This window comes from Mytilus trossulus, chromosome 11, assembly GCF_036588685.1.
Source record: "Mytilus trossulus isolate FHL-02 chromosome 11, PNRI_Mtr1.1.1.hap1, whole genome shotgun sequence".
In the NCBI taxonomy this organism is placed as follows: Eukaryota; Metazoa; Mollusca; class Bivalvia; order Mytilida; family Mytilidae; genus Mytilus; species Mytilus trossulus.
The window spans coordinates 20,280,199-20,307,914 of NC_086383.1; the positions used below are offsets into that span (position 1 = coordinate 20,280,199).

At 32.0% G+C, this 27,716-nt stretch overlaps 2 protein-coding genes across 2 annotated transcripts; one reads left to right on the forward strand and one right to left on the reverse strand.

Annotated features, from left to right (window-relative positions):
• The first annotated feature begins 908 nt into the window (after positions 1-908).
• On the forward strand, positions 909-4,057 carry LOC134689820 (uncharacterized). The gene is made up of 2 exons (XM_063549785.1): positions 909-1,043; positions 3,320-4,057. The coding sequence occupies exons 1-2, from the start codon at positions 909-911 to the stop codon at positions 4,055-4,057; spliced, it is 873 nt and encodes a 290-aa protein (XP_063405855.1).
• A 5,177-nt stretch (positions 4,058-9,234) lies between these two features.
• LOC134690832 (tyrosyl-DNA phosphodiesterase 2-like) lies at positions 9,235-25,794 on the reverse strand. Its single transcript, XM_063550937.1, has 6 exons — positions 25,566-25,794; positions 24,304-24,455; positions 20,192-20,311; positions 18,294-18,504; positions 11,222-11,392; positions 9,235-9,531 (listed from the first exon to the last, which is right to left on the reverse strand). Exons 1-6 carry the CDS (start codon positions 25,707-25,709, stop codon positions 9,238-9,240), a joined length of 1,092 nt encoding a protein of 363 aa, XP_063407007.1. The 5' UTR covers positions 25,710-25,794; the 3' UTR covers positions 9,235-9,237.
• Positions 25,795-27,716: the final 1,922 nt, after the last annotated feature.

A 27,716-nucleotide genomic window follows, 5' to 3' on the forward strand; every position in this document is an offset into this window, starting at 1 on the left:
TGACAATCTAATAGCAATTTTATCAGTTTGATATCTTGATCAAGATAATAAAGATTAAAGACTTTATCACATTAATAACTATAATGGAAGTTCTATATACGCACATGCTCAATATAAATTTATAGTAGATAAAACAAAGATTTTATCAAATTAATGACTAATAATGGAAGTTCTATAGACGCACATATTCAATATACACTTATAATTGATAAAACAAAGATTTTATTATACGATTACTATGTGCACAAAGAAAGTTACCACAAAAACAATGTATTGATACAACCGGATTCAATTTGGAAGTTTTATTTACAAACAGGTTAGGTGTTGATTGTTTTGAAATTTTAAGACATTTGTTCTTTGCATACGGGAAAACACCGTTCATTTTGATATATTTGTATGTAACCAACATTAAATTAGAAACAGTACATCATGTCGCGACGGGAATTGAGACTTAGTCTTATTCTCTTCGATTATTCTATTACCATAGCACTGTGAATTAATCTGGAGAACATAAATATATTTTGAAAGTTATAGTTTCTCCACCAAACATCATAAAAACTTAAAATAATTTATACATTTTAAAGTACTGTAAATCTAGATATAATTGCGTGCATTCGTTACTGTGATTTTTCAATAATGGACCTACTGTGAAGTAAATAATGTGATACATATTTCCGATATCAGACTGGCAGTTTTTATTAATGCGACACACTAAATTGTATCAATAAAAACCTCACTATAATCAATTTCTAAATTAACAGTATACATCAGTTAGGGCTGGCAATTTACAAAATCTGAAGACTTGCAATCATGAAACATATCATTTATGGTGTGACTAATATGTGTAGCTCTTTTGTTAAGATTTAATTTCTAATGCACGATAATTGATTGTTTTCATTTCTTTAGCAATGGATCCTAATCAAATGAGAGCACTGGACCAATGTCATCCAGACATACTGCGAGACGTAGACATTGACAAACAATTTCTTCTCAGAATGTACATAGACAACATTATTACTCAAGCTCAAAGCGAAGAGATAGAGGTTAGAAATAATTCTTCTCATAATGTACATATAGGTGTATAACCTCGCATTACAGTGGAATCATTTATTTTCATGGGTACCAATTTCCGCGGGTTATGGAAAACTTCGTGGATTATTATTTTCGTGATTTTGTCGAAACCTGTATACATGTCTACAGAAAATTGTCATTCTTTAAACATTTAATTTCGTGTTTTTCCTGTACTCACGAAATTTACGAAAATTGGTATCCAACGAAAAAAAAAGATTCCACAGTATAACAAATTGCTGTTGTTCATGTTGAAAGAGGTTAAATAAATTCAAATACTAGGAGCATCGTATTGTCTTAAGAGCTTTTGAATAAATCCTAAGACGGAAAAATGTTTTTTAAGAATTTATGAGAAGTAAAGTTTAAAATAATAACACACATTCTTTGGCTGGTATATTTTGATTAATTTTACCGAAAAAAAGGTATTCAAATGTTTGCAATCTGCGAAGGAAAAACGTCATCTTAATAGTGATTTGATTGAAATCATTGTATTAATTGCAAAAGAAATTAATTGCAGAAAAAGATTTAACTGTATGAGGGGTAGAACCGACCGTAAAGTCATTAATAGAATTTGCCAACACAATCTAGGATGATCAGACTTATAATAAGTAGTCAACTACAATTAGTATTAATACTATTTTGAAATAATATAATTAACCCGAGGTTCTTATCGATAATTTAACAGTTGATCTGTAGATAAATAACATTGAAGTATGCATTTAAATCATTTACAACAGAAATATAATAAAAAATATCTGTTGATCTTGTTGGCTTGTAAAACGGATTATTAAACACACGTGATAACATTGTGATCCTACAAATAATTTAAGTAATAGTATTGTCTGGTTCTTCTTCGTTTTGTTATTACATTATTTAATTGATATTATGGAGTTTCATATATTTGTGCTTCTATGTTACATATTTGTTTGTAAGATTATAACACAATGTACACCGCTGTATTCATATTGTGTCTGTTTGTTTTGTTAACACATTGTTGTCAATATAATGAAATTGTATACGACTGTCATACAAGTGAGAGGTTTAGCTAGCTATACAATCGGATTTAATGCCCTATTTTCTATAGAAGAAAATGCTTGTGCAAAGTCAACATGTCAAGAATATGACAGTTGTTGTCCATTCGTTTGATGTGTTTGAGCTATTGATTTTGTCATTTGATTAGGGACTTTCCGTGTTGAATTTTCAGTTTGTTTATGATTTTACCTTTTGTATGATACCAATTATCGTAGATTTACAAAAAATCGAAATTTAGCGATTGTTTGATTGAGTATATTTGCAAAAGTCTGCCCACAAGCCTTTTACTTGTTTTTTTTTGAACATTTGAATTCGAGGTTACTCAGAAATGCAAAAAAAAATATCCTTAATACAATTACTAGTATATGTTTGCATTGAAAGACTAAATCTATATATTTGTTATATTACATTTATATGCACTTTAGATAAATCTTCAAATTTCTTTTGAAAGTTTAACTGTACCTGCAGAATCATTATGAACAACGTAATATAATTTTTTTTTATTTACACGGTACTGTTAAACGTAAAATCAAAACAATACTGAACTCCGGGGGAAATTCAAAAACGAAAGTCCCTAATTAAATGACAAAAACAAACGCTCAATCACATCAAAAGAAGGGATAACACTTTCATATTCCTGACTATATTAAAAGGGTCCAAATTGCATATAAGTGCGGGGTTTACCCAGCAGTAACACCAACTTTCCCCAACCATTTACTTCGGTGAATACCAAAGGAAGATGGCAGTGAAAATTAATTCCCTGAAATTTTCTCCCTGGAACTTGGATCGAACCATGAACCTTTGTGTTAGTAGTCCGATGCGCTAACCACTTCATAATGGCCCAATCTTTACCTTGGTCATATCATACTGTGTTCAATTTCAATCTGTGGAATTTGATGCGACTGTCATACAAGTGAGAGGTTTAGCTAGCTATAAAACCAGGTTCAATCCACCATTTTCTACATTAGAAAATTCCTGTACCAAGTCAGGAATATGACAGTTGTTATCCATTCGTTTGATGTGTTTGCACTTTTGATTTTGCCTTTTGATTTTGGATTTTCCTTTTTGAATTTTCCTCGGAGTTCGGTATTTTTGTGTTTTTACTTATTTTCAAATTCTGCTTGTGAACTAATTTATTTATATCAATCTCTATTTCATATAAAAAAATATCGTATACTTCACAATTAACATTTTTGTAAAATATATGTTTTACTTACAGCAAGAAACAACCAGGAGAGCAAAGGCTTCCAAACTATTAGAGGTTTTACCACGTAGAGGACCATCTTGTTTTCGACAATTTGTTAACAAATTACGCCAAGACTATCCTTGGATTGCAGAAAAACTTGATACAGAACATGAAAAGGCGAAAAGAGAAATACCCAAAGATATCAATACAAAATTGTTGGATGTCTATAACAACCAATTATGTCGATTGGTTCATGGTCTTTATGACCAAAGCTCTGTGTTGCCATTAGAAACACATCCTGAATATTTAGTTAATCAAATATCCGACAGTGTGCGTATTCTGCATAGCAGATGTTATCGATCTCTAGGAATATCGTTACGTGATCATGATCCAATAATGACGTGCCTGTCACTTTCACAACTTATAGACCGTAAAGTTCATTGTTTACAAAACAGTCTTACTGAAATGAAATGGGCACTACATGAGGAGAAGAAGAAAAAGAACAAATCAAATATTATAGTCTTAGATCAAAAGTATGAAAAGGAAATCACTAAAACGAAAAAAGCCCTCGAAAAACAAAAAGAAGCTAACAAAAAACTAGAATCATCATTGAAAGTAAAAACCAAACAGATACAATCTCTATCAAGAGAAAGCACAACCTTACAAACACAAAATCATCAACTGAAGGAACGTGTGCAAGAACTCGAAAGTGCTCTGGTTTATCAGCGACAGTCGTCACAGGTATCAATGATCACAGAGTGGAAGATGTGAACATGGTGAAGGGTACCAAATTTTGTATTATTAAATGAGCAATCTGTTGTTTAAAATTTAAATTGTGATATTTTCGTTAAATTTACAAAGCCTTTGAAAAAACAAAAGTTTAACACTGTGAAATGTCTCGCTTTCTTTACTAGCCATTAATTTTATGTTGATTACATAAATATAAAGCTTTATTACAACTTTCACATAAACTTAATATGATCCAGGAAAATGAGGTCAAGATCAGATAAATCAAAATGAGAATACATAAACAACTTACACCAAATGTACTTTATTATAGCTCATATTTAAGAAACACACGTAACCAAGAAAGCTGTACATTGATCAATGAACCCTGACAATCCGGTCAAGGTCGTACTAAACTTGCCAGACTGACATCTTCACCTTACAATCATAACAAGCTTTAAATTAGTTGACCTAATGCATATAGTATCTAAGAAACGAACTTAACCAGGAAAACTTAAGATTGACCAATGAACAGAATGAAGAAAATGAGGTCATAGCATGATGATATTGAACACACATACATACAATGTATATACATCTTACAAATATTTCATACACCAAATATAGTAGACCTATTGTTAATAGTATCTGAGATATAGACTAAACCACGAAAACTAAATCTTTTTCACCAATCAATGAAATGAGGTTGAGGTCAAGTGAAAACTGTCTAACAAGCATGAGGAACTTGCAAGGTACACACATCACAAAACCATGAAAATGAGGTCAAGGAAAATAGACATATAACAGACAGAAACTTCATAACATAAGGCATATTCTTAAAGTGCATTGTACATAAGCGTAAGACACACAGATTAAATCAGCAATAAATTTAATAGTATCTTCTATGAAATTTGTTTTCTCTTTTGATCCTTTTATGATAACTATAATCGAGTATGGGGATAGGACTATAATAGTGTGGAAAATCCACTATGGAATTAGTGTAAACAAGCAGTTAGTTTTCTCGTTTGACATTTGTCATTTCGGGTCCTTTTATAGCTTTCTGTGCGGTATGGGCTTTGTGCATTGTTGAAGGCCGTACGGCGACCTATAGTTGTACTTTTGTGTCATTTGGTCTCATGTGGAGAGTTGTCTTATTGGCAATCATATTACATCTTTTTTATATTGATAAAAGTGTAGCTGTTGAACCTTAATGGTGTTAATTGAAAAATTCATTTAGGGGAGATTTAAGTGAAAAGTAAGCAAAAATGATCAAAAACGTTAATACTTTCAACAAGTCTGTTCATCATCTTTTGTTTCATTACATGATTGATTGGTGTCAAACGCCACTTTCAACAGTTTTGGACAAGTTAAGGTTGTTATAGTTCTATTTTGTGGAGGAGGCTTGAGTGCCTGGGGAGAACCACTTGACCTCAGTAGGAAAACAGACACTCCTAGTCAATTAAGATTGAAGAAGAAAGCACCTACCACATGCGTGATTATTATGGCTTTTAATTCATAATTCTTAACAATAATGAAAAAAAATGCAGAAAACTAACTAATTAAATGCATAAAATCATCAGACCAGAACAAAATTTGAACTTGATCTGTAACTTGTCATAATCAAACAATACACCAATTATCAAATTAATATCTTCAAGCATGAAGAAAGAGTGTGGAAAACTGATTTGCAAGACAGACAGACGGCATGCAACCTAAGTCCCCCTCAACTTTGTCAGTGGGGGGACTTAAACAAACTATGTTGTCATAAATTTGAGGTGATAACATTGGCTTCCTAAAAATTATGCAGTGTACTATTATGCATTTAGTCCATTGTAATTATATTTGGTTTAAACCTTTTAGTTTTTTCATAGATTACCACAATTTTTAGAACTCAAATATTTCAAAAGGAGACCAAATATATTCAAAAACATACACGAGGCAAAATGTTAAAGAACTCATATATGATTTAGAAATCAAATATTTTAAAAGGAGACCAAATATATTCAAAAAACAAACATAAGGCAAAATGTTCGATTTTTTTTTTAAATTAGGCAAAATAATTCATTTATAATATTACCTTAGATCTTGTGAATCTTTATTATTATGAAATAGCTCTATTGGTGCATTAACTGAAGAAAAAAACTGTTTTCTGTATTAGTGCCAAATCGTGATTATATCAACCGTAGATCCACATTTTTGGCTGTATTGCCGATCTGATTAAAAAATCGCCACTTTTTGTAGCAAACATTTGGCACCATCTGAATGCCTGGATTTTTGAAACAACACATATTGAAATTCCACTTAATATAGTATATTATATTTTATAAAAAATAAAGTCATTTTACTAGTTGAGTATTTTATATACAGATCAAAGTTCCGAGCGGAAAAACCTCATATAGAGGGACTTATATATGAACTATATCAAAGAAAATTTTATTTTAGAAAAACATATTTCCTCAGAAAATATGAGTGTGAAAGATTATAACATGTACTGGAACCCCTGGGATAAAATTATTAATTAATTTAATAATGAATTATTTTATATAGATGTAACTGAAATGTAATTTCTATTATCACTATATATTTTTTGATGAAAGTGTTATACTTCATCCATATTCCGTTATATCATATCGTATTATTAGTTATTTTTGTTTACTCTTTTTTGCTTGATCATGCTTATTTTTCTAGCTTGCTATATGTGCCATCACAGATAATTTATGTAAATGCCTGTTAATCCATGAATAAAAAAAAATCAATTAGAATAAAAAAAAATCGCCACTTTATTAATTCAAACTTTTATATGCATATACTATAGTCACTCTTTGTGTTGCTGATCAGTTTTGCAATTTACACTTTTAACCTTCATATATGCATGCATGCTATATTTGGTGACAATGACAGTCAACAACTGCTAAACATGATTATGTCAGGCGCAAAAACTCTGAAGCAGGTGAATATAGTTATCAAAGGTACCAGGATTATAATTTAGTACACCATACGCGCGTTTCGTCTACATAAGACTCATCAGTGACGCTCATATCAAAATATTTTTAGAGCCAAACAAGTGCAAAGTTGAAGAGCATTAAGTCCAAAATTCCAAAATTTTTAGCCAAATACGACTAAGGTAATCTATGCCTGGGATAAGAAAATCCTTAGTTTTTCAAATAAATTCAAAGTTTTTTAACAGGAAATTTATAAAAACAATTACCACATTATTGATATTCATGTCAACACTGAAATGTTGACTACTGGGTTGATGATACCCTCGGGGACGAAACGTCCACCTGCAGTGGCATCGACCCAGTGATGTAAATACTAGTAGATAAAAGGTATCAAGATTATAATTTAGTACAACAGTAACACATTTTTAAGACCCATTTATGGGCATTATGGTTTCTGGTCTGAGTGTCCATCCGTCTGTTCGTTGATTCGTCCGTCTGTCCATTCGTCCCGCTTCAGGCTAACGTTTTAGGTCGAGGTAGTTTTGGATGAAGTTGAAGTCCAATGAACTTGAAACTTAGTACACATGTTCCCTATGATATAATCTTTCTTATTTTAATGCCAAATTAGAGATTTCCCTACATTTTCACCGTCCACTGAACATAGAAAATTATAGTGCAGATGGGTCATCCATGTACTGGGGACATATTCTTGATTCTGCAATTTTCAAGTTAGATACACCTACTTAAGTTTTCATGATAACAGTCCAAAACAGCTGAATAATGGCAAATGAATTTATTTCAAATGCAATTACTCCAATACAAGTAGTTCGATTTTTTTTTCAACTTTCAGGTCAGATACATCTCCTCATTCTTGTCATGTTTGCAACTTACAATTGTTTTTGGAACATTGGCAGGAAAATGCAAAAAAATTAAAAAAATTCTCATACTGTGGATTCGTTTTTTTCTCCATTGATATTAATTTTAATTTTCGTTGATTGAGGAAAACTTCGTGGGAATTTGATTTCATGGTTTTGCCAAACTCTTCATACAAATACATGAAGTTCAAAGAAAAAGTGTAAATCATTGAACAATTGAATTCATGGTTAATCTATTCCTACACTTTTAATTTCAATCAAATGAGCAATTTCAGAGGAGACTATTTTTAAAGAAAAGCTTGCAGGCAAACAGCGGACACAAAGTGATTGCAAAAATTTTACCTTGGTGAGAATAAAGATTACAGGTTAAACTGACAGTAGTTTGCCCAGTATTAATTTATTACTGTAAGGGACGACATCAAAAGTTTAATGTACAATAAAAAACCTTAATTCATTTAGTTTTTTCACTGACCCCCTTCCCCCCCATCCCCCTCTTAACTTAATTTGGCAAAAAATGATCGACCAATAATAATATATAAACTAGAGGCTCTAAAGAGCCTGTGTCACTCACCTTGGTCTATGTGAATATTAAACAAAGGACGCAGATGGATTCATTACAAAATTGTGTTTTGGTGATGAAGTGTTTGTTCATCTTACTTTACTGAACATTCTCATGATTTTTGCTGCTTGCAATTATCTCTATCTATAATGAACTTGGCCCAGTAGTTTCAGAGGAGAAGATTTTTGTAAAAGATTACTAAGATTTAGGAAAAATGGTTAAAAATTGACTATAAAGGGCAATAACTCCTAAAAGAGTCAACTGACCATTTCGGTAATGTTGACTTATTTGTAGATCTTACTTTGCAGACATTATTGCTTTATACAGTTTATCTCTATCTATAATAATATTCAAGATAATAACCAAAAACAGCAACATTTCCTTAAAATTACCAATTTAGGGGCAGAAACCCAACAACTGGTTGTCTGATTCATCTGAAAATATCAGGGCAGATAGATCTTGACCTGATAAATAATTTTACTTCATGTCAGATTTGCTCTAAATGCTTTGGTTTTTGAGTTATAAGCCCAAAACTACATTTTACCCCTATGTTCTATTTTAGCCATGGCGGCCATCTTGGTTGGATGGCTGGGTCACCGGACACATAATTGTGGCCAAGTAGTTTCAGAGAAGAAGATTTTTGTAAAAGTTAACGACGCAGTACGACGCCAGACACTGGAAGCCGGACGCAAAGTGTGGCAAAAGCTCACTTGGCCCTTTGGGCCAGGTGAGCTAAAAATCAATGTCAACCAAACAAAACTTGCAGCAATTTTGACCCCCCTACCCCAAACTATTTGAATTAAGTTTTTTATACTTCATTAATATTTTTTGAAAACAATATACATGAATTTATTTCTCAATTTTATCAAAATGAGCCAAAAGGCCCCAATGGTCACTAGGAAAAAGTCCACAACTTGGTATTTTTTCCAATCCAACAAGTTCAAAATATTGAGGAACAATAACAGATTTTGGTTTACAATGTCTAGTGTATATACGATCAAAACGACAACGAGGCTTGAACCTTCCTGCCCATTCTAGGTTAGTATTTCTTGTCATATCCCATGTGAATTCAGCTTCCTTTCTACTTCCAGTTACTTGCCACATGTCAGAAACTCCCTCTGGAAGGCCCTTGAGCTCTTGCAGCTGAAAAAAAACAAATTTTTGACATTGAATTTATTATTGAAACATTAACAAGACCACAAAAGCTTTTCTGCTTTACTGATAATGATGAAATTTAAAGTCTTTAACAGTTTTACTACAAGTATCACATAAACCGAACATTTGCAATAATCCATATATGTAAATGAGTTAAAATTTAAGTGAACCCTGCAAGCATGATATGTATACCCAAAAGTCATTCCCTACACCATGCACATGACAGGTGCACTCGATATCAATCTTAATTGACTAGGATGGTCAAGCCTCCTGCTTTAAATATCAAAATTTAACTGTGAGTGGAGAAATATTGTTACACTGGATGTAGTGGTGGAATCTATATTTTTTAATACATGTACTGTAACTTCCTATAGAAACACAAATTTGCGTGAGATTAAAATTCTGTGGATTTGTGTGTAAATTTGATTACCTGTAGTCAATTTCTTGGGCAAAAAATAAAATATTGTTTGTTTCCCCAATCCCGACTGACCCTTCAAAAATAGTGCTACTCATAAAATTTTATTGTCAAAACTATTTTATTTATTTTTGGATTTTCAGGCTTGCTAGATCGTCCGATAACGTTCAATCTTTTTGGAAAAATAAAATCTTATACCTACCAACCTACCCACACCTGGCTTGGCATGGTGGGGATTGGGGAAACAAACAATATATTAGTTTAGGCCTAGGTTTCAAACATGTGAAAGTACTATATCTAGATAGAAATTTTAAGTCCAAGTCTTTTTTGATTGATGTTTAATGCCACTTTCAGTTGTGTTATTTCGTAGCAGTCAGTTTTTATTACTTGAGGTAGCTGGAGTGCCCAGACAGAACCAACAACCTTCAGTAATAAAACTAACAATCCTAGTCAACCTTGGAGTTAACAAGCTAGTGATACAAATGCCTCTTTCCATGAATTACAGCATATAATATCTTTATTTTTAAGTATTACAGAATATAATACAATAGTTTCCGAAATGATTGTTATGATTTTATTATTGTGAAAAATGTGAGTGATTTAAAGTTATAATTTAAACTTGCATTTTGAAATTTTTTAGGTGTAATACCACCAAATCATGGTACGTCACATCTGGTTGTATACAAAATAGGTTAAAAAAATATTCCATTGAATTTGACAGTTGTAGGTAATTAATCCTACATTTTATTGCAGTAAAAGATTTCTGTGTCATAAACATTATGTCTTAGGTATGTAAAGCACCATTATTTTTTTATTTGGAATTATTATAGAGTATTTTGTAATCTTGAGGTTACATGGTGACTAAACCTTGTACACAGATAAAATAAGGGAAGAAATTTGATTGGTTAACTTCCAGAGATGGTTATTTTCTTAAATGCAATGAAATGTTATGTGATTTATTTTTTTTTAGTACTGGACAGGATAAAACTTTACTCATGCCAAGTTTTTCTTTATTTGAAACAAAGATAAATTACATTTTTTTGAAAAGTGCAAATTTAACAAAGACTTTTGAGGAAAAATCAATGGTGGTAATACACCTTTATATGAATTAAACAGGTTTTTTCTAAAATGTAAAAAAAAATATTAGCAATTTCACCTTAACTGACACATGTGACAAAATCACGATAATAAATGCATGCAATAATTTCTGAATTCATAGTTTTTTTATTTTTAAGTATAACATAAAATAGTATCTTTATATACCTCTTTATCTCTGAGATTAAGGTCACCACCAAAGATGACGGTCTGATCAGAGTTAGCACTGACCATATGTTGTAAAGCTATTTTTAACTGCTGTTTTCTCTCAGTGGCATGGTCCTTTGTACTCTCTAAATGTGATGTCATCAACAGGAATCTTACACCTTTAATGGTACACTGTAAAAGAGAGACTGAAGATATAGATAAACAAAAGTGTGTCCAAAGTACATGGATGCCCCACACACAATATCATTTTCTATATATGTTCAGTGGACAGTCAAAATTCTTATTTCATGTATTTGGCATTACAATCAGAAAGATCATATTACAGGGAACAAGAGTACTAGGTATCAAGTTGATTGCACTTCAACCTCATTAAAAACTACCTTGACCAAAAACTTTAACCTGAAGAAGGACAGATGAACGAATGGACAGACAAACAGACTAGAAAACATAATGCCCCAAAGTTGGACATAAAAATAAAGACTGAGCAACCCCAAATTAGTTTAGGTTGAAGCTTGGGCCAAACTTGTATAACCCCTATAATATTGTATGTGCCTATCCCAGGTCAGAAGTCTGAAGTTCAGCTGTTGTCCTTTGTTGCTGTATATCATGTTTGTTTTGTACATAAATCAGGCTGTTCGTTTTCTCATTTAAATTGGGTTTTTTTAGGGGGGGGCATTTTGGGCTTATCTATGCCAGTCTGTGTAAAATAGGGTTTTCTCAGTGTTAAAGGCTGTTGAACTTTACCTCATTTGGTTTTTTGAGGAGAATTGTATCCATGAAAATCATACTACTTTATATCTATATATACACCATTCAAACATAGAAAACTTTTTAAGTGGTCCAAAACTAAATTTTGGTGAATGTTCAAAAATCATAATTACATTTGTGCCTCTGTGAAATTAAGCCCCATTGATATAGTTGACCTTCTAAAAATCAAAGCACCAAAGGGTGCTATAGGCAGTTAATCAAAAACCCAAAGGCAAACTTGGCCACGTTCAGATGAATCGTGTAAAGAATTAGTCAAAATATTTATCTCAGGCATTGTTCACAGCTATTTCTGAAGTACCAAATAATGCTTGTACAGTAATTTTTATGTTATGCAATCCTTCCACTTTCAAAAGTTATTTCCAATTTATATTTATAAAGATTCAATGTCTGAGATTATACACATACACTGTCCTATGTTAGGGGAGAGTTTTGTGCCAGTTAAGATGTTTAAGCTGCCACATTATGTATGTACTTGTCCATAGTGAGGACCCACTAATGTGGTGATTGTAGCTGTTGTCATATTAATTTTTCATAATTGTTTTGTACATTTTTTTTAAATTTGATTAATTTCTTGTGTATACTTCTGATTTTAGTATGATGTCCAAGTTATTGTAAATGCTGTTTTGTTGCGACGTTGGAAAGTTCCAGGCAGAAAGAACTAACTAGCCGAAAAGTTCTCCGGACCTTATAAACTTCATTGTAGTTACTGTGTTCTTCCTCTGGTTTAAAAGTTCCACTGAAACAAGTGAATAGTTGAAATAGTTTACATTTTTGTTATTATGTTAAGGGGCCAGCAAAAGCAATCCTTTGGGTGTAGGATTTTCTCCCTGCAATAAAGATACATTGGTAACCTTCGACTGTTGTCTGCTCTAAGATCTGGTTATTGTCTCTATGACACATTGCCCGTTTTCACTATGTTCACCACAGGCACTTGTTTTTATCCATAAGAAGGTCGACTATCCATAAAAATAGAAGAAATGGCTAATGAAATTTTGGCTTGAGATATAAGAGGGATACAATGTATGCTATACATTTATTACATAATAAATAAATAATAAATTAACAATATAACAATGGATATGCAGTCTTCTTTGCAAGTAGTGGTGCAGTATGCCTGGTCTTGGGCCTTGGAACTGGGTTGCCACCATTTGAAGTCAGCTTTCCAGGCATTGTTGAACTTTGACAAATATTTCTGATGTTTTGAACCTGGTGTCTTTGAAGACGGAAATAACTGTCGTTTTGGCATGTTGTACACATACTGATTTTGTTTATATAATTTTTCAGTCAGCTTGTGTAGCAAACAGCTCACATTGAGCTGAAACCATTCCATTTTCCAGTATTTTCATTTACAATAAATGTTTTTCTCTGCATCAAAACACTTCCGATACATAAATAGACAACAACATTCCATTTTCTATCAATGCCGGTATTTCTCGGTATTGCGTACAATGGGAGGCAACTCTCATTGTACATAATTGATAACACCTTGTAAGAATTGCTTCCCTTTGATACTTCATCCGGGTTTATATTACCATGTGGTTTTAAGCCAAAGAGCATGTTCCAGGCCACTTTTATTATGTAATTGATATAAAACATTTTTTTGCATGTTTTCTATCCAAGAGTTTAAGCAGTTTTTCATCTGTTAAGAATTATATTTCTGGCATTAAGACCTGGGGTCAACTTTTTGATTTTACTGTGGAACCTTTTTTATCTACAGAATTCAAATTGACTTTAAGAGGATTGAGTCATAAGAATCAGCATGTGGCTGTGTCAAAATGACCATTTTTACCTACACATTTAATTGATATTGTTAGGTTGTTGAATATTTATGATTATTTATATGCTTGTTTATGGTGTTTTCTAACTTTTGCTTTTTTTAGTATGCTTAGAGCGTCAAACCTGGTAAGCAGAAGCTCTACATCTTTTAATTCCCGTGAACAATTGATCAAAGATAATGTTGTTGTTAGTGAAAAGGGTATCCTCCTTTTATTGAAATGGTCAAAGACTAGACAAAATAATGATTACACCCATCAGGTTTCTTTGTGTTGCTCAGTTGAGCCATCAATATGTCCTGCTCGAGCTTATAAGCATCTTGTGTCTTTAATACCTGGTGATAAGAATGCTCCCGTTTTTGCTTTAATTGTTCATGGTAAATTATTGCCTTTATCTAGATCCGTTTTGTTGAACCGTTTTAGAGAGTTAATTGTTCTTGTTGGTTTAGACCCTTCAGTTTATTCTTTTCATTCGCTGAGACACGGAGGGGCTACATTAGCCACCAAGGCTGGCATTCCTGAGATTTTATTGAAACATCACGGAGACTGGAGATCTGATTGTTTTCAGACTTACATTAAACAAGCTAGTGTTGATATGTATCGGGTTACGTCAGCTACGAATTATTTGATTGGTAGTTAGTGTTATGGTATTTTCGCCGGTGTATTTTTATATTCTTGATTTGATGTTGTTGTTGTTTTTTTTTTTTTTGTTTTTTTTTTTTTTTTATGTATATATTATTAACCCCCATGTTTGGCGACTTCGTTTGGGTTCAGGTGCTTCATATTAACATTTTGTAGCTTATTGATACCATGCTTGGTATAACTATATATGCATTACTATAATAAAGCACCTTTCGCCAAACAATATTAGTTGTCAATTGCGTACAATGGGAGGCAACTCTCATTGTACATAATTGATAACACCTTGTAAAAATTGCTTCCCTTTGATACTTCATCTGGGTTTATATTACCATGTGGTTTTAAGCCAAAGAGCATGTTCCAGGCCACTTTTATTATGTAATTGATATAAAACATTTTTTTTTTCTTTTTCTTTTTATTGTTCATTTTTTCTAATTACTTTTATTATTACACACATTGGGGTTCAGGTGCTTCATATTCACATTTTGTAGCTTATTGATACCATGCTTGGTATAACTATATATGCATTACTATAATAAAGCACCTTTCGCCAAACAATATTAGTTGTCAATTTAATCATCCTTGGCGTGTTCCATACAGAAGCCACATAGAGTAATTGATAATCCAACACCTTTTGATTGTTCAATCAAACTATTATCACTTAAAAATTAGCCTTTAGCAAGGATTAAAATCTCCTCATGTTGCGTAATCAGGTTACACCGAATACGTTCGATAAACCTCGGGTTTTTACGACTTAAAAATCTCAGGTTTTTACGATCTCAATGAAATATTTTGTAAACAAAATAGTAAAAATGGCGACTGAAAATTTTCATTCATGAAATTGTTTCTGCACGGGAGTTTTTCCTCTTCGACGGAAGGACGGGAGGGGACCCCTGAAAATGGGAGTTTTGTACTCCCGTTAGGATGTTCACATGTATGTATGTATCATCAGAATTCTCCCAATTTAAAAGGTACGTAAATTTCGTTTTCTATGTAATTTGAAATTGCCACCAACTTATATCAGCTGATTAATAGACTACTGACGTATGTAATACGTATCGATGACCAACAATATTCCTACGACTTTTGCCATATATGAAATGTAAACGACTCATCTTTATAGATTTTTCGGCGATCAAATATTTCATACAATTGATCTTTGACATCTTAGCCAACAGCACAGGTGATAATAAACTATAGAAGGATTTCTATCGAGCACTACTTCCTATGTGCAACTTCAAAACTTTTTGGAAAATCGACGACCAATTAACGTTTTTCTGGTAATATTTTTTATATTCCAGAATAAAAAGTATGAATAAAGTGTCCAATTAGTTATAAATAACATGATAGCCAGCCAGATAATAAAAGTGGCACATATTTCAGCATTTATTGGGTAGAACATAAATCTTTATGCTCGCATAAAGCAGCTTAACTGCTTAAAAATCATAACAACGCACTTCTGTGACTTTATATAGGAAAATGTTTTCCAATATATATTGTATTTTTCCACTATTGTGACATATTGACTCGAAGTTACTATATATTTAAAAATAGCAACATACTGTGGACTGATTTATTTTCGTGGGTACCAATTTTCGTGGATTAAGGAAAACATACATGTTCATGGATATTTAATTTCGTGGTCTTGTCGTAGTCTGCACACAAGCCTATAGAAAATTAGATATTTGTTGAACATTCAGGGATGATTCCACTATATAGTTTAGGGCCGCTTGGCGGCCCTGAAATCAGACAGCGACCCCAAAAAATATTTTCGAAAAAGTTTAGGACTTTATTTGTTAAAGGTTGAAAAATATAGGCAAAGTATAGATGTTTATGAAGTGTCCTATATTTTGACTTCAGTGGACGATTTGATTATGTTATAGATATCTATGATTATGTCAACATGTGGTAAACAATTATAGCAGCCGGATTCAATTGATTACAATATTATGGGATTATTTATTTGATCTCGTAAAAGTAGATCGCCCAGCAGTTTGATCAAAAACATGTTTGTCAAAATTGGTGGGAAAGCAGACCTCGGCTAAGAGCAAATTCAAATTTTGATAAAATATTGATAAATCCATTTTAATTGGCGCCGATCTCATAAAAGCAGATCGCCCAGAAGAGCTGCATGGTTGGATAATTTGATGAAAATAAATTATTTTATGTTTTGCTCTTTTTCATCAAAAGACAAAAGTTTGAGCGTTTTTGAAAAATAATGTAGATGATTAGACCATTCATGAAATACGATATGTCACCATTTAATATGGAACTGGTTCAAAAGTTATGAAATGATCCTTTCTTCTTCTTTAGAATACCATCAACTTTTTGAGAATTACTTGCTGGCGCATGCATAAATCGTTTTAAGTTAATTTCAAATTTTCTTTCATTTATTTATGAAATCTGCTATATTTCTTAATAATTTTAAAGTTCACTGGTCAATTGCTTTAAATATCTTATCTTTTAAGTATATAAACTTTTGTAATTGTCTTTCTGAATACGACAATGGACCAGTTCAATTTGAAATTCATTTTAATCAAGGTAAACCTATAAAGATGACCTGAAAAAATACCAAATGGATGATTTTTTTTCATTGGTTTATATGGCAAGCCATTTTGCTTTTAATTTAATTTCAAGATATCTTATACACTTTATAAGACATCTTGTATAGTTTATAAGATATTATATGAAATATTTTACAGATTATATAAGATATCTTATAAAGTTTATGAAATTTACAATTTTTAAAATAATTTCATAAAATATAAGAGATATCTAATAATTTATATAACATATATCTTATAGATTATATAAGATATCTTATAAACTATCAATAATTATTCAAAATGTTGCAACTTCTTAAATCAGTGTAGAGGTTAAACTTAATTTACATTTTCTGTTTTTACAGGAAAATGATATGATTTCGTCTTTGATTTTATGCATAAAAAATTCCAAATTGGGATAAAAATTCCAAATTTATTGTTCAAGGGACCCATTTGAAAACACCTGAAATCATCCCTGACATTTAAAGGAGTAGGTCCGGTAAGGATCGATTTTGGCCTCAAATTTCAGTTTCATCTGACGAAAGATTTTGACCACTTTTTAAACACTTAAGTGTCTATTTCATTTGTTTCAATTATTTTTTGTTAAAGATTTTAACTCATTTAGTCTTAAAAAACGATTCGATTCAAGCTAAAATATGAAAAATCTACCAAATATGCGAAAAAATGTCACTTTTCAGATGGTTTTTGTCAAAAATGAAAGTGGCCGCATCCGTGTTCATCCTCAATCTTTATATATGTTATGTATTATCATCAAATACAACTTCCATTTTAATATTTTGGATGAACACGAATGTGGCCACTTTCGTTTTACACGGAAACCGTCTAATATTAAAATAAAATGCCTGAATTTTGATGATTTCAGTAATTTAGCATGACTTAATGGTGCTAGTACTCAATATATGTGCATTGTATTGCCAAAAACAGCCAATATTTATGTAGCAGAACCATTCTACTATCCAATAAATAACTAAAAGTTTACATTTTAACAATTTTGTAAAACTGCTATATTTTGGGGCCAAAAAGGACACTTACCGGACCGGACCTACTCCTTTGTGGTTTACCTGTACCCACGAAATCCATGAAAATTAGTATCCAGCGAATAATAATGAATCCACAGTAGCATCAATATGATTTCCAAATATATTTACATAGCCAATATCGTTTTCAAACGCTATGAAAAATAACCAGCATTATGGTAGTAGTAAGGCTCTTTAAATAAATTCCTTTAAGAAATACATAACTGCATTTTTGAAATTGTGTGATGAAGTTGAAGTTCAAAGTCATATATCTGGCCTACAATGAACCTTGTGCTTTTCTCAATAAACTTACTTCAATCTTTTGCAGTGTTCTCAACATTAAACTTGATGTAAAGGGGATAACTTTTGACTCTGTCATTTCAGCCACGCCCACTTTTAACATGACAGCTGTAAAGTACTCCTGATTGGCTGCCTCTATGATGTGGTAGGTTGGACATTTAGTTGTTAGTACCTCTAAAGTTTCTGAGACTACTTCTTGCAGAAATACTGCATGAGGATTTTCTCTACAAAGATACAAAAGTTAAAAAAAAAAAGGTGATATTTAAGAACAGTTTCAGGTATTCAAGCCCATTATGAAGATTTTGATAATGCATATATATATATATATACTAGAACACACCCGTGATATCGCGGGTACGTGACTGAATTGAAGTATATAACTATGAGCAAGCCTTATTTTAGTATTAGTATTGTCATCTGATAAAGTCATGCCGATTATAAGATACACAGTTTTCTCTGCTTTCAAATCTTTCTGTTTGAACCCGTCGAACTGGAACTTATCACTTACTCTGCTTTCAAATCTCTCTGTTTGAACCCGTCGAACTGGAACTTATCACTTACTCTGCTTTCAAATCTCTCTGTTTGAACCCGTCGAACTGGAACTTATCAATTATTGGTAATATTAATTATTTGGAAAACAAAAGGTCCTGGAATGGAGTATTTTTTAATCAACAGCATTGTCCTATATTAGTTATAAATAAAGTTGAATTCTTTGGTTCGCTGTTTTACGTCATGCCGGCTACCAAATTGAAAACTGTACCTATACGCCTTATTTTTAGTCCAGATTTTTAGTATTCGTATTGTTATCTTAGAAAGTCTTACTGATTAAAATACTACAATAGGTAACAATTTGACAATTTAGTTTAGTGATTATGACCCGTGTATATAGCATATTCACCGTTTGTTGGTGCGCCTGTCAGATGCGGAACGTACAGATAAGGTAATAGGTAAAAGGTGAATATACTATTCATGGTATCGGTATCGGACTCGACCCGGAACTTCTTAATTATTGGCAATATTAATTACGTGGAAAACAAAAGGGCCTGGAGTAGTGTAATTTTTAATCTACACCTTTGTACTATATTAGTTATATATAAAGTTGAATTCTTTGATTCGTCGTTTTTACGTGATGACGGCTGACAAATTGGACCTCGTAATTTTAGTATTCTAGATATATGGTCTAGCGGGACGGCTGCAGTGCAGGCGATTTGGTGTCACGATATCACAGCAGCATGGGTTCGAAACCCAGCCGAGGGAAGAACCAAACATTTTTCGCAAATTTACAGATCTAACATTGTTGGGTAGATGTTTAGACGAGTTGTATATATATATATATATATATATACACACATGTATGTTTGAGATTGAAAACAAGACTTATATTTTATAACCTTGGCTAATGACCTAGAAATAATCATATTGGAATGGATACAAGCATCATCATGATCACTATCATTTCCACACAATTATCATACAATTGAAAACTGGAACTGTTCTGTGTCTACATGTACAAACCTATCTGCAAAATAATGTTCTCGCTTTATAATAAGCTAAAATGTACATGTGCTTATTCATTGTTATCAACTTTTTTTAACAGACACCCCATTGTTTTTCAACATATTACCCAACACCAGCAGTAATTGACTTGAGCCTTTTTATTTTGTGTATATTGTAGGTAGATGTATCTCTAACATTCTAGTCAATTTGTAAATTAATTTTCCTAATTATATGGAAATATTTATGGTATAGCAATGGTTCATTTTTTCACTTGTCCCTGGTCAGGAGCCTCTAGCCTTTGTTAGTCTTGTATGTTTTTTTTAATACTTAGTTCATTTATATGTTGTGACGTCCATTTTCACTGAACTGGACATGTTTGATAAGAGGCCAGCTGAATATACAGTAGTTCCTTACTTATTGATGATGTCACAGACTGTCTGTGTTCTCTTGACCTTTGCCTTCTCACAGAGACCATCAATGTTCCAGGACATCAGTTTTATTCTGTTTGGTTGAGGATTAGTAACATCAGGCTTCCTGTAATATATCTATCAGGCCATAAAAAAAAAATATGTTTGTTTTCCCTGACAGTATATATCTTTATTCTCATAAAGCCAATGCATTACATCGGTACAGAGATAACAAATACAACAATAAATATTTACAATATGTACAAAACAAGCGAGAGAGGTTACAAAAGTTACAAGCCAGGAGTACAAACACTAGTATTTATATTTTTTATAAAAGAACAAAGCTTCTTCAGAACTGGTTTTCTTGTACTTGACATAAGTTCAGAGAATTTAACTGTATTTTGCCGTTTTGTAAAATATTCAGTTAAAAACTCTTTGCGTTTTTGATGGAAAAAATTGCATTCAAATATAAAATGATATTCGTCGCCTATTTGTCGATTGTTACATAGACTGCAAAAGCAGTTTTCTCTGATCACGTTTTGCCATCTTCCTGTTTCAATCGGCAGCTTAGTATTAGTCGTTCTAAATCGACAAAAAACAATAGCGTCTTTGAAGTCCAAAATATTAAAATATTCTTTGAATTCCAAGTTTTTCTTAAAAATTTTGTAGTTAATACCTTTTGGTGAATTTTGAATGAGGGAATTCCAGTTCTGAATATATTGATCTAGCAATCTCTGCTTTATAACAGTTTTTAACCATTCTTTATTAACAACATTTTGTGACTCCCATATGTATGAGAAACCACAATCTTGAAATATTTTTTGTATAAACAGGATCCATTTTATCTGGACATTATGGTGCTTGTTCATATGACGAGAAAGTTGATATAATATGAAGGAAAACTTTGCTTGTTTACCGGATATCAAATTTGCCCAGAATAGTACTGTTCGAACTTTAATATCTATTTCGATCGGATGACGACCTAGTTCCCCGTAAACCATATAATTTGGCGTTGAGGATTTCAAGTTTAAAAGAATTTTACAAAATTTTAAATGAATCTTTTCCAGGATATCATTATTACCAAAGCCCGATATTTCGCACCCATACAATAGAATGGGCTTGATCATTTTGTCAAAAAGGTCAAGCTGACATTTAACAGAAAGCTGATACATCCTTCCTATTTTCAGGACTTCGTACATGGCTTTTAAGGCCTTATCGGATAAATATTTTTTAGTCATATTAAAGTTTCCTGTTTTAGTAAAAACAATACCCAAATAGTTAAACTGCTTTACTAACTCAATGCTTATGCCATTATAAGTAAATTGGAGATTTTTTGGCTAACGTCCAAAACCAAATACTAGGGTTTTAGTTTTGTCAACATTTACTTTCAGTTTCCAAACCTTACAATAGTCATGAAAGGCATTGAGTTGCGTCTGCAAATCCTGTGCTGTTTCGGCCAACAGCACCGTGTCATCTGCGTATAATATGATAAAAAGTTTTAGATGTATTTCTAATTCTCTTTCAAGGTCTTCTAATAAGGTTTTTAGTCCTGTAATATTTTTACTAACCAAGAAATCTTCTAAATCGTTTAAAAATAAAGAAAATAGGAAAGGTGATAAGTTTTCTCCTTGTCGTACGCCGTTGTCACAAGCAAAGTATTCTGAATTACAATTATTGTATGATATACGAGATTTAGTATCACAGTACATATTAGTTATAACCTTATACATCTTACCATTTATATTATTTAACAACATTTTATAAAACAAACCATCTCGCCATACAGTGTCAAAAGCCTTCTCAAAATCTATAAAGGCACAATATAATTTCTTTTTCCTACATTTCAATAATTCAAAAAAAGAATACAAGGTAAAAATATTATCTGTAGTAGAATATTTTTGCCGAAAACCACTTTGATTTTCTTGTATTAAGGTAAACTCTTCTGAAAAATCATCTGTTCACATTGCATGGGATTGATCTCTGGAAGTTGCACATTTTTTTCATCTTCCGGTGCAGTGTTTAAATTTTTGAAAAAATCGTGTAATTTTCCAATGTCAATATCGGGTTGTTTCTTTCTTTTATTCTGATTTAAAATTTTCCAATATTCTTTCGGATTTTTGCCACGCAAATTTTGAATTTTATCTGAAAGATCTTTTCTAAAGTTTCTAAATTTGCTATCGAGAATGTTTTTTTATACGCTTTTTCGGCATTTAACATGTCTGAATGGTTTTTAGAATGATTTTTGGACTTGAAACGTCTTTTTAATTTCCTGTAATTTTGACGTGCAAATTTACATTCCTCATCAAACCAGGGTTTATTCTTATTTCCAAAATCTCCCCTTTTCTTATTCTGTTTTACAGTATAAGTACCAAAAGTTGTCTGCCCAGACTTGACAAAAATATTACACAGACCATCTATAAGTGAATTAATGATGTTCTTATTCACTACAGTTAAATCAGTATTTGTAAGTTTGTATTCAAGTTCTGCTATTTTTTCTACATCAATATTATTTTGAAAATCTTTTATCTTTTCAGAATTCCATCTTTTTATCTTCGTAAACGTATTCTTGTTACTAAAATAATCGACATTTTCCGCATGGGCAATTGCCAAGTTTTTATCACAGAAAAAAGTAATAGAGAGTGGGTTATGAACATCTGACAATAACTTACTTGAATCTAAAACTTCAAAGTCCTTAAACGTTTTCAAAAGTTCAGGAGTGCTTATACAATAATCAACTACACTGGCATTACGACAAGTACATACACAGGAAATATCTGCCTACTTATCAATTATTGTCATGATGTGATTTTTTTTTTAAATATGACCGAAAGGCATGAAGACTTAAATAAAACATCTGACAATTTTAAAAAAATGCCTGCCTTTCTACCCTCTGCATATATATTATATTACATTAGTACTGTAAGTGTAGCTGGAATAAGCGATATGTATGATTTGAACATTCATTTAAAGCAAACATAATGTTGTTAAGAACTTTTATAGTATTAAAGCTAATTGTTAATAGCTTGAATTAATAATTTTGTATGAATAACACCTCCACGCAATGTAAATATAAAATATGTATCTCTTATCATTGAGAAAATATGTTGTTTTGGTTTTTTTTGCTTTTGTCTGTTGGTTTGTTTATTTTTGTATTTGTATCTGTATTTTGTAAATGTCGGCTGGTATCATTTCTGTATAGGAATTTACACCAATAAAATTATTTGATTTGATTTGATTTATTACATGTTAACACTTTATAGTAAATACAGATAAATTGTGCGTGTAAAACAGTCAACAGTTAGTTATCTTGCTATATTAGCCAGATATCACCTGTGATGATATTGATATCAGCACGGTTGCAAAGGCTTTATCACACCTTTCACCTATTAACATGGTTTATAATGACGTCAAGACATTCATAGCAGTCACTGTTGAAAAGTTTTTTTAAAACCCCTAATCTGTATAAAGTCATGTCACATAAAAAAAACATCAACTTGAGCTTAAGATGAACAAATTCAAATGTATGTAAGGTAAAGTGTATATGAAATTTGGCTTTCTCAATATCACACACATGTATTAGTTTAGTTTAGTTTAAACATATTTGTTTATAGTGGATTGGGAAACAAGTTTTTACAACTTATATTAATCCCTTTCCACTTTGCGGGTGCGAGTACTGCCTTGTAGCGGCATTAGCCTACTCTTTTTCGAAATCTACAAGGGTGTCTTTAACGTGCAAGAGATATGGCTCTCTCTTAACACGGGTCAGCCATTTATCGTCCCCGTCTGACGGACTATCATCGTTTCCTCAAGACCATACTCGCAAATGGTGTCAAGGGAGAGCCGAAAATTGAGTTCCAGAAATTTTCATCCCAAACGGGAATCGAACCAGGAACCAGGAACCTTTGTGTATAAATTAACATTCAACCAAAATAATCCTTCAAGTAGAATTATAATGGTATCTCCCGTTGATTTGGATGGGATATTGAAAAAGCCATATGATATTCTCTATTCATTTAGATGATGGGAACATTTTGATATTAATACATTGTAAGTTGTATATCAACCTATGTATAAAAATGGATCGAAAAAATAAAATGATATCCGCTTAGTTATATATACCACTCAGTTTTAATAACAGAAGAAGTTGAACTGCTAGAGTTGTTGACATCAGATCTACCACTGAAGCTTAGGCCATCTATTTTGATTTTCTTCTTCAGTGGAGCAGATCCAATATTTTCTCCTGTTTCTTCAAAGTATGCATTGACAGACCTCTGAAAACAATAAATCTAAACTGTCAATTCAGAAATTATTTAAAAATGCATCAATATCTCAATAGTTCAAACTTGATGGGAACATTTTGATATTAATATATTGTACATATGGTTTGCATTTAAATTTTTTTATATTAATTTAATTAAACCGGATTTTTCTCAATATTGAAAAATTAATTAAAATCTCATTTTTGTCAAAAATGATATAATCGCAATAATAATAAATGCATGCAGCACCTAATAATTTCTGAATTTACGATAGTAAGTTCTCATTATATTCAAATTCTACCCTGATCATTTTTGTGACCCTTGATATCTTAATGTTTGGTGTGAGCCAAGGCTCTGTGTTGAAGACTGTACCTTCACCTAAGGCTATAATGGTTTACTTTTAAAAATTGTTACTTGGATGGAGAGTTGCCTCATTGGCACTCATATCAGGGACAGATCCAGACATTTCAAAAAGGGGTAGGGGGTCCTAACCTAGGACAAAGGGGGTTCCAACTACATGTCCCCATTCAAATACATTGATCGCCCAAAAAAGGCGGTTCCAACCCCCGGAACATCCCCCCCTGGATTGGCCAATGGATATCACATCTTCTAATATCTATCATTAGTCGAAAAAACAAACTAACTCTGTACAATATAGCTGTGAGTCAAACTTTACCCGTTTACTTTAAACCAAGGTGGCAGGACTATATCATGTATATTCATGATATTCAGCGTGATTACAATGTATCATGAAGTAATTTTCATTAATCATTTGTTAATACTTAACATGCTTAAAGTGCGGTTAAGTTTATATTGAAAGTGGAACAAGATGATTGAATATTTTAAAAGTGGAAGAAGTTCTTTCCGTTTTTCAGTAGACAAGTTAACGTTACATTGTATTCAGAAAGCGGATTTAGAGGATTTTCAATCAACATGCCATTTCAATAGGGACACTCTGAGGCAGTCTGTGCCTCCCCTACCCCGTTAAGAAAATTTCTAGATGCCTCACTGGTATTACTTCACACTACTGTCAGTAAAAAAAGTATTTTTGGATGTATATATCAGTATAAATTATATTTATCTGTTTATCTGTTTATATACTGTTTATACAGTTATACTGACATCTAACTCCCAATCTCTGTCTTGTAGGTAAAACATGGCCAAAGCAGAATCAGTGCCTGTTATTTCTGCAAACTTTTGACATCTGTTTTCACATTCTTCTCTGCTTGGTATCTTAGATTCATCAACTGAATCAGAATCACTCATTTCAAAATTGTGTGATTATTTCTAATTATTTCCGATTTCCCGCAGTTTTATTTCAGATTACCTCCCCTAGTTTAAACGAAAAATGAAACCAATCCCGGACCGCCCTAGTTAAACTTCTCGGAAAATAGTCGACGTCATGATTACATACCATGCTAAATATACATTTTTTTAATTTTCAATCAATTAAGGGACATAACTATATCTTTTTATGGTTTTAACTTGTACAAAATTTGCAAATAAATTTACTTATAACTGAAAACAAGAATTTGTATACTGTTTATACAGTCACTAAAGACCACAGTGATCAAAGATCACAACGTTTCAGCAATTTGTTAACCTGTAGTGTTTACAGAGCTTACGTTCGCCGGGTTCTGGGATGTCAGGCATTATTTATATAATAGTTCTTGAAAAACTGGTCATTATCGTGATATATGGACTGCCCACAGGACAGTGGTATTGACTAAGATAGTGATAATGACTGAGCCGAAGGCGAGGTCATTATCGCTGTCGCAGTCAATACCACTGTCCTACGGGCTGTCCATATATCACGATAATGACCAGTTTTTCTAGAACTATTATGTTTATTTCATTGAGAAACCATGTTTTCAAAATAATTCATAAATTCAAAGTAACCTCATGTGTATGTATTTATATAAGAAAGAGTGAAGACCGGTCATAGTTTTAAATGACTATAAGTCAATGCCATTCATTTGAGTGCAATTTTCAGTATATGAAATACAAAATGAAATTTTCTATAACTTTATAAGTAACAAAAACATTATATGGTTAACAATTCAACAACAACTGCAATATAAAATGAAAACAGGAAAATGTTCAACTGGAATAAATCCATAGTACATGTATAAATTTAGTCTTTTGAAACATAGAAATTAAAGACTCCTCCAGACACATTTTGAATATTAATGCTATGATCATTTCTGTTGCTCATGGACTCTTTTTTTTAGTAATTGTTTTGCACATGTATTGGTTTGAGACGAACTCATTTCTTTTAGTACTTGATCAAAGTCTGCAGACTCACTGATAAAACTGTCTGAATCGCGATTGCGTTTTATTACGTTACGTCACTCAAACAGACAAACCACGCCCCACCGGTCCATATCATGTAAAAGTTATTGTTAATGACCGGTTTTCCGGTCCGTTTAAAACTTTTGTTCTGTTAGTGACCGCTGGAATTAATTACTGAAGATTAATGAATGTCATGTGGCCTCTTTTTATCCAATAAGAGAAGCTTATTTTTAACCGATATGAAATAAATGGACTTATATGTGTTATTAACAGTCCATATGATCATGGCCTATAGTAATGTGACGCAATTATATATATTGGCATACTTTTCTCCAATGGCACTGACACATGCAGATATTGTACACTGAATATCCTTCAAAGTAGAAACTTGCTATTATAACTCATCAGTTTAGAATACTGAAAAATGTGTGTGTGTTGCAATGTGTGTTGCAAAAGGTATTAGTAATAATAAAAAAAAACCTATTCATCTAGTCAATAACTGTATCAAAAAGGATAATACACACTTACATAATTGATCATAAAAAATGAAATGATAATATCAGAAATACATCTTTATTTAAGATTGTGTCCATTGTCAAGTTCAAACCAATTTAAGCAATAATTAGTACATGTATTTTGCAACACTTTTAGGAATTTTGGATCTCAATTGCTCTTCAAATTCGTACTTTTTTTTTGCCCTTTTTTATAACTTTTTTGGATTCGAGCGTCACTGGTGAGTCTTTTGTAGACGAAACGCGCGTCTGGCGTATACATAAATTTAGTTCTGGTATCTATGATAAGTTTATTTATAACTGACATTTTTTTTGCATTTCACATTTTATAACATGTACAATAGTATATATGCTATATTATTATATCTGACAAACACAATCGTAACTTGTACACGACAGATATATACGAAGTCTTTAAAAAAGACCAACAGGCAAATGTAATATTAGTCCAAATAATTATGACGTCTTG

Coding starts and splice junctions, on each gene's coding strand:
- LOC134689820 (XM_063549785.1), top strand. CDS start 909: ATGGATCCTAATCAAATGAGAGCACTGGACCAATGTCATCCAGACATA. Junction 1,044..3,319: donor CTCAAAGCGAAGAGATAGAG/GTTAGAAATAAT, acceptor TTTTACTTACAG/CAAGAAACAACCAGGAGAGC.
- LOC134690832 (XM_063550937.1), bottom strand. CDS start 25,709: ATGAGTGATTCTGATTCAGTTGATGAATCTAAGATACCAAGCAGAGAA. Junction 20,312..24,303: donor TCTGTTATTAAAACTGAGTG/GTATATATAACT, acceptor GATATATTACAG/GAAGCCTGATGTTACTAATC. Junction 9,532..11,221: donor TTAATCTCAGAGATAAAGAG/GTATATAAAGAT, acceptor GTTTTTTTTCAG/CTGCAAGAGCTCAAGGGCCT.